The sequence below is a fragment of the Pantherophis guttatus genome, chromosome 1, assembly GCF_059756535.1.
Source record: "Pantherophis guttatus breed Tessera chromosome 1, ASM5975653v1, whole genome shotgun sequence".
NCBI classification, from domain to species: Eukaryota; Metazoa; Chordata; class Lepidosauria; order Squamata; family Colubridae; genus Pantherophis; species Pantherophis guttatus.
The window spans coordinates 294,515,063-294,533,354 of record NC_142063.1 but is presented as its reverse complement, the minus strand read 5'-3'; the positions used below and the strand labels follow the sequence as shown (position 1 = coordinate 294,533,354).

Sequence of the window (18,292 nt, the reverse complement as noted above, 5' to 3'; positions counted from 1 at the left end):
AACCATTTACCCAAGAAATAATTTAGTTTTTCTTTAATTACAGAACTTGATTTTGCTGGAACAGCCAATGTATGAAAATATTTCATGGTTCCTGTGACTCTGTCAATATCTAATTGATTGCAGAACCATTACAAAGACAACAATTATTTTTAAAGCCATCTCAAAATTTTGGTTAAGAACTATGCTTAAATTGAATAAAGAAGTTCTTTATAAAATGGTTTCAAATGTTTTATGCATTATGGAGGAGAAATAGAATACTGATGGAAATTTTATTATACTGATTGCTGAATGAGAGGAAATGTTTGAAAACACTTTCTAAAGTTATTGAAGCTTCCACAATGTAGTTCTTCCTATTTCCTAAGTAGAATTTATGGTTTTCCTTGATCTTTTATTCATTTTATTTAATAATTGTATATAATCATTGGAATGGACTACTTTTAGGTAGTTGAAGAGTACCATTACACTCTGCTATCATCTTTCTGCAAAGCAAAAACGCTTAGTTGTTTTAATTTCACTTCATGGTTTCTAGTTCCCGATCATTCTAAATGATCTGGATTTCAGGACCTTTCTCTGAACCTGTTTCAATTTTTCTGAATATTACCTTTAAAATGTAAAAATACATTTTACTTTATTTTACATCAGTTCAACTTAAATAAGTGCCTCAACTATGGTATATCCTATATATTTTAACAAAATGAATTATGATGTCTGAGTATTAACAATTTTAGTTTTTATAAATAATTCACGTTTAACAACTTGATTACTGTTTTCAGGATGACACATTAAAGAAAGATGATGGAGAATACATATACTGTCTTATAAGAAGTAGGGATGATCCCAAAGCAACCTACAATCCATATGATCTTCAAGTAGTCTCTGCAAATATGGCTAGACAAAGTAAAGAATATTGGACTATTAGTGCCTCATATGTATCCAAGGTAACAAATTGCTTTTCACAGTCCAGAAATAGTAAATTACTGTTTCCTGATTATTTCTTATTTCTAGTTTTTTCCCTATACTTCTGTAGAAATGTAAAGTCCTTGTGCAGTAGTTCATGCCTTAGAATTCAATTGAATTGAAGCATAAAATAAAATAACAAAATAAAATAAAACTTTATCTGCATTTCCCTGAGGAAAGATATAACAACAAAACACAGACAAGCAGTTGAAAAATATTAATTCACACTTGTACTCCGTAGATGTTTTTTCAGAAGGACAGCTTGTGCAAGAATAGAACAGTAAGCACTGTCAGACCGGTTCTGACCTTTTTCTGACTGTGCTTCTGAACTGTTGAACAAACTGTCGAGCCTCGGTTGGGTCTCGCCATCACTAGGGAGGACGAGGAGGAGGGGGCAAGCTGTTGGACTCTCCGGGGGTGTGTCATCAGCTGTTTGAGAAGTCTTTACCACCCGCACACAAAACGAAGCAAACTCTTTCATTGGAGATGGGGGGGCCATGGTGTTTGCAGATGACGCTGCCTTGTGCTGTAACAGAGGCGCGCTCCTCCTACAGGCCAGCTTGAGGAAGGAGGGATGATGTTGACTGTTTGATTGTTAATTGATTTATTGTGCTCCTCCTTCAGGCCAGCTAGGGGAAGGAGGGGTGATGTTAACTGTTTAATTGCCACTTGATTTATTGCTGTGTATATAAAAGGCGCTACACTGCGATTGCGTGTAGCGCTAACTTTAAACCTTGTTTCCGGCTTGTGCCTTTCTCCTGCCTGTGTTTGCTGTGCTGAACCTAATTAAAGGATTGCAACTGCTTTATTCTGTTCTGGTGTTGGCTTGTTTCCAGTGCAGTTGGGTGGACTGGCCGAGACAAACAATGAAAAACTCTAATGTAAACTCTAAAAGAATAGAAGAATAGAAGTGTTCTGAAAATATCAGCTCTGCTCATTTTACTTCCCCCTCCCAACAAGAACAAGGAAGAGTGGATAAAACATTGCTTTTTATTCATTCTTTTGCCTTTGGGATACCATGTCCATTTGAGCCACTATATATTTTTTTTCTCAAGAAAGTGTTTTTTCCAATAAAATGCCAAGTGACGTCACCCTCCAGCTATCTTGTAGAAACTGTTAAAGACGGCTGGTCCCCATCATATTGGGTATACTTATGTATATTATTTAATGAAAAAATTGATAAAAATAAAAGGGTTTGAATAAAAAAGTATGGGTGGGTTTGCAGGCCACAAAGATAATTTGTGTACAGTATTCTCCCCCCCCCATCCTTAAAAAAATAACTGCAAAGAATGATAGCTGCATCACTATTTATTCTTTTTGTAATTCACCAGCACCCTCTAAAGGTAAAAATATAGAAACATTACAATGCAGTGGAGCAGAACAGATTTTTCAGTTTCAGTTTTCTGTCACTGCTGTCTATTTATCTTTCAGGAGTAAGTAATATTTGAGGAATTAGTGATCATTATCAATATTTAGCTTCTGAAATTAGAAAACTGCAAGAGAAGTGGTGGTATTAAATTGTTTATGATATTTCTTCCATGGGGTAGAGTGGTAATAATGAGAATAGGAGCAGTAGGTTTCTTGTAGCCAAATGGCTTCCATTCTGAACAATCACTTTGCAAAATTCAAAAATAATTGTTAATTTTTGGTGCTGAATTTTGGTAGCATAATTATGAAACAGGGTCCCCCCCCCCGCTTTTTGGGTGGGAATTTAAGAATGGGAATTTAAGTGGCTTGAATTGGAGCTCTCAGAGCTTCCAGGTTCCATCCCCACCCTTAATTTTGAAAAGTAAAAAAAAATAAGCCATTTTCTCACCAAACTTTAATATAAATTTGAGGTGCTAAGATGCAGATGGAGCTGTACATAGTCTGTGGACCAGATGCTACTCACTCTTGCTTTATACAAATATTGTTGTGGTTTCCTTTGGCAGGAATGTTGAGGAATGTGCTATAAATCTGAGCAATCAGATTTTCCTTTAAAAATTATTTAAAAATTATGATGATGGTGTAGAAAGTTAGGACCCAACCCGTTCCTTGAAGAATGAAATATTTTATGAATTATTAAAAAGGAAGAATATTATATTTCCCTAAAGGGAGAAATATGCTCTTGGAGACAGAAAGCAGCCCTCACCTTTTTTAATAGCCCTCAGCAAATGTCAGGACTTAAAGAGATAGATAGCTCTCTTCATAAGCAAATACCCTCACCCAAGATCCAACAAAGGTAGGATTAGCCCTCAGCCACAATAGGAATTGCCCAAAGCCTCTTTATTGCATCATCTCAGCAGTTCAAACTTAACTAAACCTGGGAGCTCAGACAACCTCAGCTATGACCCCTACATAACCCCTACATGCCCCATGGGAGTCTGACAACAGCCAATAGAATACATTTTTTGCACAGGAACAGGAAGCTGAAGTGCAAAACCCAAGAGAAGGTATAAAAAAAAACCCACTCTCAACTCCATGTGGTCAGTTGCCCAGAACCATCCATGTGCTTCTGCTTCATCAATAAATGGACCATTTTTCCAATCAGCCTCCAGCCTCCATTTTGTCTCCAGTGTCTTTCTCCCAGCTTGAAACTGAAGCAGATGGATATTTCTCCCAACAATGGAATGTAAATTCATAAATACTGAAATATAGTTAAATATCCTAATTAGTTTTTGCCTCATTTTCCAGTTCACTTCCGTGTGTGGAAAACAAGAAATGGAAATAAGTCCAGTAATGGAATGGTTATATGAAAGGCAACTTTATAATGTGTTACATAGCATGGATTTATATTTTAATTTCAGGTAAGAGATATTTATGGTACAAAGATATGTCTGCAATTGTTAACTCAATCTATAGTAGGATATTTTGGATGATGTGATTGGCTACGTGTGACAAAACAGTTCAGTGTGGAAACTCTAGCATTTTGCAGCTATACAGATTTTTTATAGAAGTTCATTTTCCCATATTCATTCATCCATAACTCTCTGTTATGCATCAAAAGATGATTACCAACTCAAAGCCTTTCCTTTTTGCACTTTTCTCTATATCAGAAGTGTTTAGAAAACTTTTTATAGAATTGATAAATAAATCTCATGACAGAAGATTCATAGTCAACTGTATTCAGGGAATTCATTATGGGGGATTTTTTTCCCAGAGTTTTGTTTCAAAAAACAAAAATCACAATGTACATTGAGGGTTACCAATTTATAGCACTTTTTATTTCAGCATTTGAGATAGGACAACATAATCTTAATATGCGCAAATAGCAACATAGATAGATCCCCCAGGGATATTTCTTCTTGTACCTTAATATAAAGCTAGCTTCCTACTGTACTGAACATCTTCATTTCAAACCCAGCTATCAAAACACATGCAGTGAGATTTAAGACTACACCAGATGGTATGTCATAGAATCACAGCGCTGAAAGAAAACTTTGAAATCTCCAATATAACCCTTTCCCAAAGAGGAGACATTATACTATCTAGGACAAGGGATTGTCCTATCCTTTTTTGAAAACCTCCAGTGGCAGAGCACCCACAACTTCTGGAGGCAAGTTGTCCCATTGGTTAATTGCTCTCACTGTCAGAAAATTTTGAACTAAGGAAAAATTCGGATCTCTCTTTAACAAGCTTCATTGCTTCTTGTCCCACCCTCAAATGCTCTGGAGAATAAGTTGACCCCTTCTCTGTGATAGCTCTTCAAGTACTGGAAAACAGCTGTGTCATCCGTAATCCTTCTCTTCATTAGACTAGACATGCCTAGTTCCCTTAACTGTTTTTTATATGACGTATTTCCAGACAACTTATCATCTTCGTTGCCCTTCTCTGCACTCTTTCTAAGACCTCAGCATCTTTTTTATATCATGGTGACCAGAATTGAAATCAATATTCCAAGTATGGCCACACTAGTGCAGTACAGGTGATACTATCATTTCTTGTGATCTTGATGCTATGCCTCTGTTGATGCAGCTCAGGACTTCATTTGCTTTTTTGGCAGTTGCAGTACATTACTGATTCATACTTAAATGATGGTCCATGAGGACACCAAGCTCCCTCTTGCAGTTATTGTTGAGTCAGATACCACTTATTCTATATCTGTGCATTTGGGTTTTCCTGCCTACAGTAGGTGCAGGACCATGCTTTTTTCACCACTGAATTGCATCTTGTTTGGCTAGGGCCCAATGTTCATGTCTGTCAAGATCATTTTGAACCAAAGTTTATCTTCTGACAAGGTGTTGACAATTCCTTCCAAATTTGATGAGTTACCCTTCTCTTCCCTCATCTAGATAATTTATGAAGCCTATGACAGAATCTTGAGATACCCACTGCATGCTTCCCTTCTTGTAGATATAGTCTCATTAACGACTACATATTGAGTGCAGTTGGCCAGCCAACAGTGACTCTATCTGGTGTTGGTATAGTCTATCCCACATTGTTCTCTCTTACCAAGAGGTAGGCTGTTGAAGAAGGAGTAATGTCAAATACCTTACTGAAGTACAAATAAACTATATCCACAGCATTTCCATCATCCGCTAATTTAGTCACTTTATCAAAGAAGGCAATAAGATTTGGCTGGCATGATTTCTTTTTTAACAAACAAATGTTGGCTTCTAGTGATTGCTTTTTTCATTTCTAGGTGTTCACAAATCTGCTATTTGATTCTCTTTTCAAGAGTTTTCCCAAGTATTGATACCAAGCTGATTGGTCTATAGTTTCTTGGATCTACTTTTTTCTCTTTTGAAGAGTGGAATTATATCATCTCTTTTCCAGCAGTCTGGCAGTTTCCCCATGCTCTGAAGGATTTTGTTCAGGAGTTCCGAGATCACATCTGCCAGCTTTTTCAGTACTGTGGGATATAAACCATCTGGTTCTTGTGGATAGGTGTTTTTAATCAATTTCTTATTTATTTTTATTTGTGTATCTGTTCAAACTCCCACTTTGTTCCTTTTGATGGGTTTGGCTTTTTTGTTGCTATTATTATTATTGGCATTTGTTGCAAGTCTTAGTCTTAGCCTACCTTATTCCATCTCTGCAGATTCAGGCTATTTGCTCGTATTCTGTTTTAGTTATATATCCCTGTTTTCATTTTTTATACTCGTTGTTCTTGTCCTCAGCTTTTCAGAGAGCTATGCAACCATGTTGGTCTAGTCTGGTGTCGTTTATTTTTATTTTTATGTGGTATTGTTTTAGTTTGGGACTTTAATATTTTGTTTTTGTCTGGACCTAGAATAGCTACATTTAATTTTCCATGGGGCCAATATTCCATGCCCTATGCCCCACTCCCACCTCCACAAAAGTAGGCTGGTCAAAGCTAGGTGTCTGGTGCCTCTCTTAGCCAAAGATGGTTGATGTGGCAATGGGAGTACTGATATTAGATTGCACAAATTGTTTTAGCCGTTGCATTTTGTATAAAATAGAACACCACTTGGGGGGGCCAAAAAGCCCTATTAAGCAGATATATACAAAAGTATGAAGGCTATTGCTTAATGCATTGTAAGCCGCCCTGAGTCTCCAGAGAAGGGCGGCATATAAATCGAACTAATAAATAAATAAATAAATAAATAAATAAATAAATAAATAAATAAATAAATAAATTTTGGATGTTTAGTTGTCTTCATTTCATGTCCCATATATAACATGTTTCAATAGTCTAATTGGCAATGAAGTAATGAGTTGTAGGTAATCTTTGACTTACGACCAGCTGTTATACAACCATTTGCATTTATGATGGCCTTAGAATGGGTCCTTTACAGTCTGTAAAGTACTTCTAGCCAGTGTAAATGGTCATGCCATGTCCCTCCCCATAGTCATTTGACCATATTTTGGGTGCTTGGCAACTTTTTTGCAGTTGTCAAATGCCCTGCAATCATATGATTAACATTGCCATTTTCTCTGCTGGTTTCCTCAGCAAGTCAGTGGGTAAGCCATCAGGGAAGGTTGCCATATTTTGTTAAAATAGTTACATTTTAGTCATATGAAATTATGTTAAATGTGTAATATTTGTGGGTAATTGTTATACAAAATAAATTACATACCTCTGGCTCAATAATCCTTGATTATACAATCAAATCTGTTTCTCTCTTTCTCAAAAAATTTTTCTTTTCTTTTCAGAAAAAAGAAATATTTTATCCTCTGGAAAAATATTGTTAAGTATTTAAAAACAAAAAGAAACCAGTAAGTATAAAGACCAGTTATTTATACTGAGTGAGTTGATTACCCTTTTTTCAGGTGGGAGGCATCTTTTAAAAAGTAATAAATATAAAACACCAGTCTGAAGAGGAAAAATCAAATGCATAACTACCACATTGAGGATATGTGCATGTTTTAAGGATAATAGTGCATGTGTTAAGGATCTAAGAATGCATGGTCGCATTGATTAGGGATTGTCATCTGGTAGAACCACAAAAATGGGCATTCTTGGTAGTGATTTATTTATGGAACATCATTCCCCCTGTGGTACAATTGACCCCCACCTTATTGCTTTTCTGAAAGGCCATAAAAACATGGTTTTTGTCAGTGAGTCTGGGGATGGAGACAGTCAACAAGAATTGATTGTGTTGTTGCTACCCTGGGAGTTAGCTGCTCCGTGAAAGATAGTAGTTCCATTGCACTCTGAACTGCTTAGACTAAATTGGAATACCATGGTCAGCTCTGGATGGTACACTTTAAACATGGAAAATGTATAACAAGTTTAGAGGAGAATTAGAAGCTTAGACATTTGGAACCTAAGTCCTATGAGGAACACTTGCTGAGAATGTTTAGTATACAAAAGAAAAGATAAGGGATAGCAATCAACACCTATTTAAGGGCTGTCATAAAGAAAGGTTGGATCTGTTAAACTCTTGGAACTATGGGCAGAATAAGAACCAATGGTATTTCCTGATAGTAGAAACTCAATCTTCCTCTTTCTGATATGTATTCAAGATGCACAGTGATAATATATATTGATATACATACATACACACACACACACACACACACATTTATATGTATGGTATAGCTATATGTGTATACTTTTTAGAGCAAGCAACATAATTTCATTTTTAATGTGTGCCAGTGTGTCTACTGTAAAAAAAAGACAGTAAGCGTTACCTACCTATCTACCTATCTGTCTGTCTATCTATCTATCTATCTATCTATCTATCTATCTATCTATCATTACCTATCATTTCTTAAACAGTAAAACATTCTGCATTGAAGAAGTGGATGGCCACCTATCAGTGAGACCTGCATGTTATATAAAACAGGCATCTCTAACTCATCCAATTTGTGATTCAATGATTTTAATGGGGTTTCATGTTGGAATGTTGGAATGTTGGAAAACATTTAAAATAATTTCTTAGTTTTGTGTGAGATGATAGTCATAACAAGAGTTCACTCTTCCTATTTCCAGGAAAAGCAGAGAGCACAGGATCAACAATTATTTTATTTCTTCCCTTTTATTCTGGAGAGCAGGTCAAGTGTTTACATTTCAGATAATGACTTTCTTTTTTTCAATACTTTATTAAATTTCAAAAAATATATAAAATACAAAAAAGTAGAGGGAAAAGGGAAAAAACTATAGAAAAAAGTAACTTTTGACTTTACTTGATACACATATAAACTTAAAAATCAATGACTCTTTGAATTAGAATAAACCATTATAAATAGTACAACCCAAGGTTAAAATTTCATTTCTTTCAATTTCAAACAAAAAATACAATAATTGTTTCCAAGTAAAAACAAAGCTAAATAAAATCTTTCCCTAATCAGAGCTGTCAATTTTGCCATCTCTACCAACTCCATTAATTTCACCATGCATTCTTCCATTGAGAGTATATGTGAGTCTTTCCATCTCTGTGCATAGAGAAGATATGCAGATAATTGTAATATATAAGAAAAGCCTCCGGTTTCAATTGTACGTTCAGTCCAAGAATTGTCAGAATTAAAAATACTAATCTGATTCCAAAAAGTCTTAGTTTCCTTACATGGCCACCAGAAGTGATAAAAAGTGCTTTCAGATTGTATACATTTCCAACATGTATTTGACACACCCTTATACAAACCCTCTGACAATTAACTGGTGTTAAATGCCAATGATATATCATCTCTCTATTTTAAATTATTATTCAGTGTAAATTTCAGTCCTTTAATCCACATATTCTCTCATTGATCAAGGATTATGTTATAACCAAAATTTCTTGCCCATTTGATCATACAATCTTTAACATTTCATCCTCCATATTCATTTTCAATAGTAGTGTATGCATTATTAGTACATAAATCCAACTCAAAATCAGTTTTCCCGTTGCTAACAAATTCTTCCTTATCCAGTTTACATCTTTCTGTTAATTGAACAATAGGCAAACCATTGAGACAAAGTAAATAAATCCATATATGACAACCAAATATGTGAGATAATGACTTTCAAGATGAATTGCAGAATTCCAAAGCATATGTCTACTTATATTTATTATAAACTGAAAACTTGTAGTAATTTAAAATACTGATATTATTCTGTTTGTAGAATGATATTGTATAAGCAACTATTTTCTGCTGATGAGATATTGCAAAGTTGCTTACTTTATCTCCAAACCTCGTGTGTAGATGCGAGTAATCCAGAAAAGCCCAGATCATCTGAAAAAACAACTATAAATTTCATAAAGGTAAGAGTAAATATTTTAAATATGTAAAAAAAAAGAAGAAGAAGAAGAAGAGCCAGTTTGATGTAGTGGTTAAGACATCAGGCTAGAAACTGGGAGACTAAGTTCTATATTGTGCCCCTCTTAGGCACAAAAGCCAGCTGATGACCTTGGGCTGGTCACTCTCTCTCAGCCCTAGGAAGAAGACAATGGCAAACCAAAATCTTGCCAAAAAAGTTTCAGAATTCAACACTGACTTGAAGACACAAATAATAAATATACAGGTAGTTCTCAATTTATAATTGAGAATTGGTTATGGGCGCAACCCATAACCAATTTATAATTGAGAATTGGTTATGGATGCAACCCGTGTGCCCACGTGACACCCCTCCTGCGCGAGCTGCACTGGCTCCCAGTGGTCTTCCGGGTGTGATTCAAGGTGTTGGTCACCACCTTTAAAGTGCTCCATGGCATAGGACTTGGGTACCTTCGAGACCGACTTCTGCCACAAACAGCCTCCCACCGGCCAGTTCGCTCCCACAGAGAGGGTCTCCTCAGGGTGCCATCTGCCAAGTTATGTCGGCTGGTGACACTTAGGGGGAGGGCCTTCTCTGTGGGAGCCCCTGCCCTGTGGAATGAACTGCCCCCGGAAATGTGCAAGATCTCCGACCTCCGTGTATTTCGCTGTGCCCTCAAGACCCTGCTGTTCCGCCAAGCCAGGCTATCTATTTAATGATTTTTAAATTGGGTTTTAAATTTTTGGGGTTTTAAATTTCAGCCAAATTATGTAATAATTTTAATTATTTTTAACTGATGTTTGTCTTTGTGTTTTCTAATAGGCTGTACACCACCCTGAGTCCTTCGGGAAAAGGGCGGTATAGAAATAAAATTATTTATTTATTTATTTATTTATTTATTTATTTATTTATTTATTTATTTATTTATAACCATTCATTTAGTGATCGTTTTGAAATTACAACAGCACTGAAAAAAATTCTCACACTTATGACTGTCACAGCATCTCCAGGGTCACATGTTCAAAATTTGGGCACTTGGCAACCAGCAGGTATTTACAATGGTTGCAAATCCTGGGTCATGTAATCACCATTTGTGATCTTTCTGGCTAGTTTCTAGCAAACAAAGTCAATGGGGGAAGCCTGCTTTGCTTAACAATATGATTCACTTAACAGCTTCAGTGATTAACAACTGTGGCAAAAAAGTTGTAAAAATGGGCATGGCTCACTTAACAACAGCCTTGCTTGGCATGAGAAATTCTGGTCCCAATTGTAACTTGACGATTACCTGAATAGAAAAAATGTAAAGAAACATATAATTTGCATATGTTAATGTACTGTTCTTTTTTCGTTTTCTATTTCTAACCACCAATATTATTCTGAACTGTTAGTGTGAGTTGACAGGTTTTGTTCCGTTCAGTTATTACCTAATTTTTTAGTTTGATTCAGGTTCACGCTTTAATTCTGTGTTACATGCAAGTTTATTGCTTGTATGAGAAACTAGAAAATGTTAAAAGAAAAACAAATTAAAAGTTGTGTTTCTATGTTTTTACTTTCATGATTATGCTCTACTATAGAAGCATTCATTGTGGCATTCTTGCTACTGTACATTCCTTCTTAGGAAATGACATATTTCCTAATAATTTCCTGATCAACTATTAATTACAATATTTATACTAAAATTAATAGTAGTTTGAAAGTGTGATAAGCCATTCAATTTCTTCCTTTTCCCCCTCTCTCTGCACATTCATACACACATATCTGGGCTGACAAGATATCTAGAGGCATCAAATTTTGTATTGATGAGTTTTGCATCTGAGGGTCAGCAAGTGACAGGTCTAATACTAAATAAATTCATTCAGATGGACAACATTTCAAACTGGGGATTTAGGGCCACATTTTCCTTCTACTTGCTCCCTGATTTTAAAAATTTACAAAATTTTACACCTCAAGTTTTGACTGCCCATTAATGCAGCAGGAAAAACTATTAGCAGCTATATCAACTGTGATATGTTAATAAGTATATTTGCATGTGTGTGTATTGTTCACACTGTACTGTTTTTTACATTTTATTGTTGATGTGCCAATATTTATTCTTATGCAGAATAGAAAGAAAAATACATAAGAATTTGTATCAATTTCAGAGAAATTGTAGTTACTTATAATATTTTTCTTTTGTTCTTAGATAAATACGTCTTATACATACACATTGGATAAATTTTGTGAGGAACAATATCAACAGAGTCAACATGCTTTATCTCAACTCCAAGCTTTTAAAGATAAAGTAGTAAAAGTAATTAAGGCCTGCTTTTTAAAGGTAATTAATGAATTTGTATATAATTTTTGCAGTTTTGTCTTGAGTATGTTCATTCTTGAATATATTTCCAATATACTTTAATATTTTTCTTATGTTATATTGTTAAGACTTTTAACTCTCAGTAAGTACAATAATTATTTTTTTCTGATCTGATGGAGAAAGTAATGATGAATAAGATATTTTATAATTTGTTCACAATTATCTTACTCTCCTTTTAACATTCTTAGCAGACTAATGCATGATTTTGAAGTTAGATGCCTACATATACTATTTTCTCTCTTGAGGATACAAGTTATTTCTGATGGATTAGTTCTAGTTTTGGTTCAGAAGTAACTAAAAAACATTTTTCTGGAGGTAAAAGGGCCACAGAAAACTGCATTTGAAAGGACCATAAATATTATCTTATTCAATTACCTTCTTAGTGCACTGAATAGTGCAGTAATCTAACACTTCAGCATCAATGATCAATGCATCTCTCTATATCTCTCATTGATAAAATTAAAAAGGCATACAGCATACATATACAAAATATGTAAAAGTATAACTGAATAACAGAGTTGGAAGGGGCCTTGGAAGTCTTCTAGTCCAACCACCTGCTCAAGCAGAAAAACCTTTCCCATTTTAGAGAAATGGTGGTCCAATCTCTTCTTAAAAACCTCCAGTGTTGGAACACCTACAATTTCTATAGGCAAGTCATCCACTGATTAATTGTTCTAACTGTATACATATAACTGCAACTAACTACATATACAAAAGTATATAAAATAAATTTAAAATACAAAATGATAACAAGGATAGTGGTAGATGTCACAAGTACTTACCACACCAGTGTGGATGTTCTTTACCATTAATTTCTGAAAGAATATAACCCTTTAGTTATGCTGGAAAAATTTCAGGTTTTCCATGACACACCGATTGGTGATTCTGTTGTGTTAGAGGAATTGTCCTCTCTCAGTATCAGATCCTTGCTGCCCTTACATAGTCTTCAACAATAAGATCAGGATCATCTAACAACATGTTCCAAACTATGATCATTCTGATAATGACTTAATGAGTTTTCACCATTTCCATATAGCTTGCATATATGATGTCTATTTCACAGACACTGCCTTCCATCAGAGTCTGGTTACCCATATTTTTGAAGAAACTGCAGTTGGCTCACCTTCCTTGATATATTCAGACATTTCCCTATCATTCAATGGCTCAAGAGTCCAGGCTATAAATCATACATTTTTCATATACACTGCAACTTTTTATCCTTTTTGATGCTTCTGTTAATTTGAATAACTCACGTCCTATGATTAACATATTCTAATTGTGTCAGTCATGATTATGTCCAGCAATAGTTGTCAAATAAAATGTGCATACTATTTGCATGATCAGTGAGGCTGTTGTAGTATTTCTCTTTCTCATTCCAGTACTTTTCCATGGAGCAGCCATAGCAAAACCTACTAGCTCTTTGAGTAAGAAAACATTGCAACACAAAGTTATAAGAAAGGCCTTCAATTTCAAAAAGTTGTGTTTCTTTATTTGTTAAAATACAGCACATATCTAAAAAGTTTATTTTCACATCTCATTTCATCCCTCCCATTGTTGATTCATAGGATTTCTGGAAATTTGATATGAATTCTTAATCTTATCATTAATCTCTTTCTTTTTAAAAATCCTGGGTATTTCATCTTCAATTGATATGACTATCCTAATATTTTGATCTCTGTACTGTAATTACATGAGTTCTGAAATGTGACAGATCTTTGTCTCTTCAACTTGTTAATTTCATGCACAAGCAATGACAATGCTATCAATTTTCTATGCCAATGGATTGTGGAGTATCATTTCTACCATAATATTCTTAATTTGACTGTCTTGGTATGTTAGAAGTTTCTGATTCTTAGAGGTTCTGGACTCTTTTTCAAAGTAAGATTGGTTTTAAGTCCAGCTTTCCGATTTGTCTTCCATAAGAGTTTCATAGATATCTGGTATTGTAATCAAACTTAGTCAATTTTCAATTGACTAAGGCTATGGTTGCAGTTGTTATTCACTACCACCACTACCACCCTTTTTGCTATATGGCAATTCTGATAAGAAATACTTATGTATGAAATGTCTTCAAACTTTGTTTTTCTTGTTGAAAAAGGATGAGATGAAAAGTAAGTAATACAAAATGTCTACATGATGAAAAAATACTGTATATATTTGCTACTTTTGCAAATTTATTATTTCATAATGCTATAGGTGGCAAAAATGAAGGGAGCAGAAACACTTTTTCAGCATTCACTGCATGATTTCAAAGAGAAACCAAAATACTTTGAGATAGCTGAATGGCGGCACGTTATGGAACGCTTTTCTAAGTTTCTTAAGCTTGTAGATAGAATCTTTCAAGAATTTCTTCGCAGATTGGTAAACAATGCCTTAAATACTCTTTTGGAGATATTTAAAGGTTCCAGTAATATGACTATTTCAAAAAGGAAGACAAATGAAAGCCTTATGAGGTTAGTTTTGCCTATTTCATGATTAAAACACTGGCTCTTACTTAATAATATTGTTCATCAAATTCTCTCTTAGATTCCTTATTATTATTTAGTATTATTGTTACTGTTATATTTCCTTTATTTTTAAGGTTGGGTTACTTATTACAAAAATTATAAAATAATTCTTGGAGTAAATGCTTATTATGGAACATAAGTGAAGGGCCAAATATTTATATTTTAAATAAAAATGGATATACTGTATAATTAAACAAATGAATAATAATTTATTTCTCCTTTTTGTCTCTGAGTTACATGTGCTAGCTTTATTCCTATAAAAAAGGAAATATCTATAACTAAGCTATAATTTTATTTATTTATTTATTTATTTATTTATTTATTTATTTATTTATTTATTTATTATATTTATCTCTCACATGTGTGCATGGCTCAAGATGGTCACCTCCCCTGCCTTCATTATTTGTGAGCCCCTTCTGACTGGAGAATTCTGGGAGTGTCTTAAATATCTATCTCCTAGTATTGCTACATCTTACTATCTCCTAGGACTGCCACAGCATCTTGATGTATTAAGTAATCTTGAGGTATTGTCAGCTATTAAAATGAATTATGCTATTTAAACTATAAATTAAGATTTTTCCATTTTTTCACATATGCAGAGCATATAAAGTTACAATTGATAAAGCACTTTGCTTATTGACTGAAAATAGATGCCAGTGGGTATATGAAAATGAGCATTTTGAAGGCACTCAGAAATTATTGCACCGTTCAAAGGAATCAGAAGCACAACGTGAAATTGTTACTGTCAGTGATATAGACAAGGTGAATTGATTTCTAAATGAAGGTATTTTACAATACAGATTATCCAATAGTTCATATTATCTTAATAATATGTATAATAATGATTAAATTTAATGATTTAAATTTAAGTTTAAATACATGTTGAAAGCTATTTATAGTTATACCTTTAAAGACAAAATCTTGCCTTCAAATACAAAATCTTTTCATGGTTCCTTATGAAAAAAACTTATGAAGATTAAATACATTTTCCGTATTTCTCAATAATCTCTTCATGCTTTACAACAGATTCAAAAGCACATTATCACAATGTAGTCTTCTCTATTGATTAGTATCAAGTCAAAAATAATGGATTTTTCTTCTGCTTTTATTTGTTCCTTGTTTTAGATTGAAAATATTTTGTTTTTAATGCTCTCTAGTTCCATATGAATGATTTTTTTAGAAAGAATATTCTATTTTTATTATATTTTCATAACTCTTTAGATCCTAGAAGAAGTGAAAAGAGAACTAAAAGGAGAAGAGGAATATTCCCCAATATTTGAAATAAATATTTGTCTGAGAATTCCCTATGAAAAGGAACATCGTAGAAAATATTACCAAGATGATGATGATTATATTACAGAATCTTCAGCAGAATCTTTGAAAGAAATATTAGACTTTGATGAAGTTTTGAACAGCTCATCTTTTGAAGATGATAGCCAACATGAAGAAAAATCAGAAAGTACTACAGAAGATTTGGGTACCTTCAGGAATGAAGAAAAATTAAAGCCATTGAGTAAGATAAATAAGGTTCTTTGAAAATAAGACTGCATTTTACATTACAAATGCACAGAGCCATAGCTCAACTCATAGATTAATTAGATGCACCATTATTCTATCAGTTCTTTTGGTAGTATAATGATACGTGCTCTTTGGTATTGTGTCTTAGCCAGATTTCTTGCCACGTTATTTCTTTTTCCTCTAATTTCTTTTTCCATTCTATTATTAATTCTAAAGAATGAACACTGATCAGAAGATTGAGTTTGTATCCAATATGATGTTTCAGAAATGTAGATAATTTAACTTAGATTGAATCAGGAGTCTGGTCTGAAACCAGGACAAGATTGATGTTTCAAATTGACTAGAAAGAGACAGTCACATATAACTGTAATTATTTTTATTTAGCAGTACATTTAGGCATGGTAAGCACTTCTATTTTTTATTGTACATTTTTTATTTTTTAATATAATAATACCATCTTCATTTAAACAGTGTGTCGTCCAGGTACAAATAATCAAGATTTACAACAATATTCATTACATTAACATTAATTCTATAATATTAAAATGATAATATTAAACATAATAATCATATTATTTGCTTTTCTCTTAACATATCTTCTTTATTTCATTAATCTTTTTTTTTGTTTCCCTGTTTCTAACTTCAATTTTTGTTATCTAACCATTGATAAAACGTCCTATGTCTTGTAATATTCAGTTTGTTCTTTCTCCTTAATTGCTAGTGTTAGTCTATTCATTTCTGCACATTCTAATATTTTCCTGATCACATTCTCATCTGTGGAGATCTCTTCACTTTTCCAGTTTTGTGCAAATACAATTCTAGGTGCAGTTAATATATGAATAATTAAATATGCATTCTCCTTACTATATTTTTTGGGTAAAATCCCCAATAAAAATATTTCTGGTTTTAAATCAATATGCTGCTTTATCATTTTTGCCAGCCACGTATGTATTTTTGTCCAATATTTTTTTTCTTTTGACCATGTCCACTACATATGATAATATGACCCAGGTATCTGCTGGCACTTCCAGCATTTAGCCGATTTATCTTTAAACATCTTTGCCAACCTTACTGGTGCAAAATGCTATCTATAAATCATCTTATATAAATTTTCTTTGTATGCAGTTGACATAGTTAATTTATAGTTCCTATCCCATAGTTTCTGCCATTTATCTAATTTTATTGTATAACCAAAGTTTTTTTCCCTGACTTTTCCTGTTAAAATATAGGGTTTGGGCTATACTCGCCGTATAAGACTACCCCTCTTCCAACGCACACCAAATAAAACTTAAAAAACATCAACTGGCTCACCCACAATGTAAAAGCAGCTGTGCTAGACCCAAAATGGCCCCTGCAACAAGCAGGAACCTCACACAGCCACAAAAAGCCCAAACACCCAACTTTCACACTTTACACACACAAAATTCCATATACAGCTTTGTGAGATTTTGTGTGTTTGTGTAGTTAGAGTGAAACACTACAGAAACACACTAAATCTCAGAAAGCTGCACAAATATTATTTTATTTTATTTTATTTTTATTTTTATATGAAAACTAAATTTAAAACTTCCTAAACTTTAAATGGCTAGGTCTAAAAAAGAACAACTAAAAAAAAACCCCAATTAACTATTTTTTTTAAAGTTCCCAAAGGGGAAAAAATCTTATCCAATAGAGCAGGGGTCTCCAACCTTGGCAACTTTAAGACTTGTAGACTTCAACTCCCAGAATTCCTCAGCCAGCTTTGCTTTGCTGGCTGAGGAATTCTGGGAGTTGAAGTCCACAACTCCCTGCTTGCTTGATTGCAGGTAGGGAGTTGCTTGCTATTGGAATGGATTCAGGCAAGCGAAGCAAGGCAAGCATTGCGACTAGCAGCTAAGGTAAGCAAGCTGGAGGGGGAAAAACTTTTTTCCTTTTACATGGCTTTGGCGATCCAAGCTGAGTTGCCTGATTAGCAGGCAACTCAGCTGGGATCGTCAGAGCTTGGATCGCCAGAGCCATGTAAAAGAAAAAAAGTTTTTTCCTTTTAAATGGCTCTGGCGATCCCAGCTGAGTTGCCTGATTAGCAGGCAACTCAGCTAAGATGGTCAGAGCTTGGATCGCCAGAGCCATTTAAGGCTCGTCAGAGCCTTTCGGGCTGGTCTGCCTGGTTACAGGAGAACGACACCCGGCGTATAAGACAACCGCCAACTTTTGAGAAGATTTTCATGTGTTAAAAAGTCGTCTTATACGCTGGAAAATACGGTAACCATGTATTTTATTTTCCCCAAACTACAAGAAAATTATGCCCCTCCAAAGTCAATAGTCTTGTATGCCTCAATGCAATCCATTCTTTCA

General features: G+C 34.1%; 1 protein-coding gene across 10 annotated transcripts in view; it reads left to right on the top strand.

Annotated features, from left to right (window-relative positions):
- Positions 1 to 18,292, top strand: part of DNAH14 (dynein axonemal heavy chain 14) — a 225,867-nt gene that overhangs the window by 29,147 nt on the left and 178,428 nt on the right. For all 10 annotated transcript variants that reach the window (XR_015731515.1, XR_015731514.1, XR_015731511.1 and 7 more), the window contains exons 3-10: positions 774 to 938; positions 3,631 to 3,743; positions 7,054 to 7,116; positions 9,449 to 9,587; positions 11,763 to 11,894; positions 14,130 to 14,386; positions 15,040 to 15,202; positions 15,662 to 15,953. Coding sequence is in view for 4 of the 10 variants with exons in the window: in XM_087883153.1 (XP_087739279.1) it covers positions 774 to 938; positions 3,631 to 3,743; positions 7,054 to 7,116; positions 9,449 to 9,587; positions 11,763 to 11,894; positions 14,130 to 14,386; positions 15,040 to 15,202; positions 15,662 to 15,953 (1,324 nt within the window). In the remaining 6 variants the exon portion in view is untranslated. The remainder of the gene's footprint in view (positions 1 to 773; positions 939 to 3,630; positions 3,744 to 7,053; positions 7,117 to 9,448; positions 9,588 to 11,762; positions 11,895 to 14,129; positions 14,387 to 15,039; positions 15,203 to 15,661; positions 15,954 to 18,292) is intronic.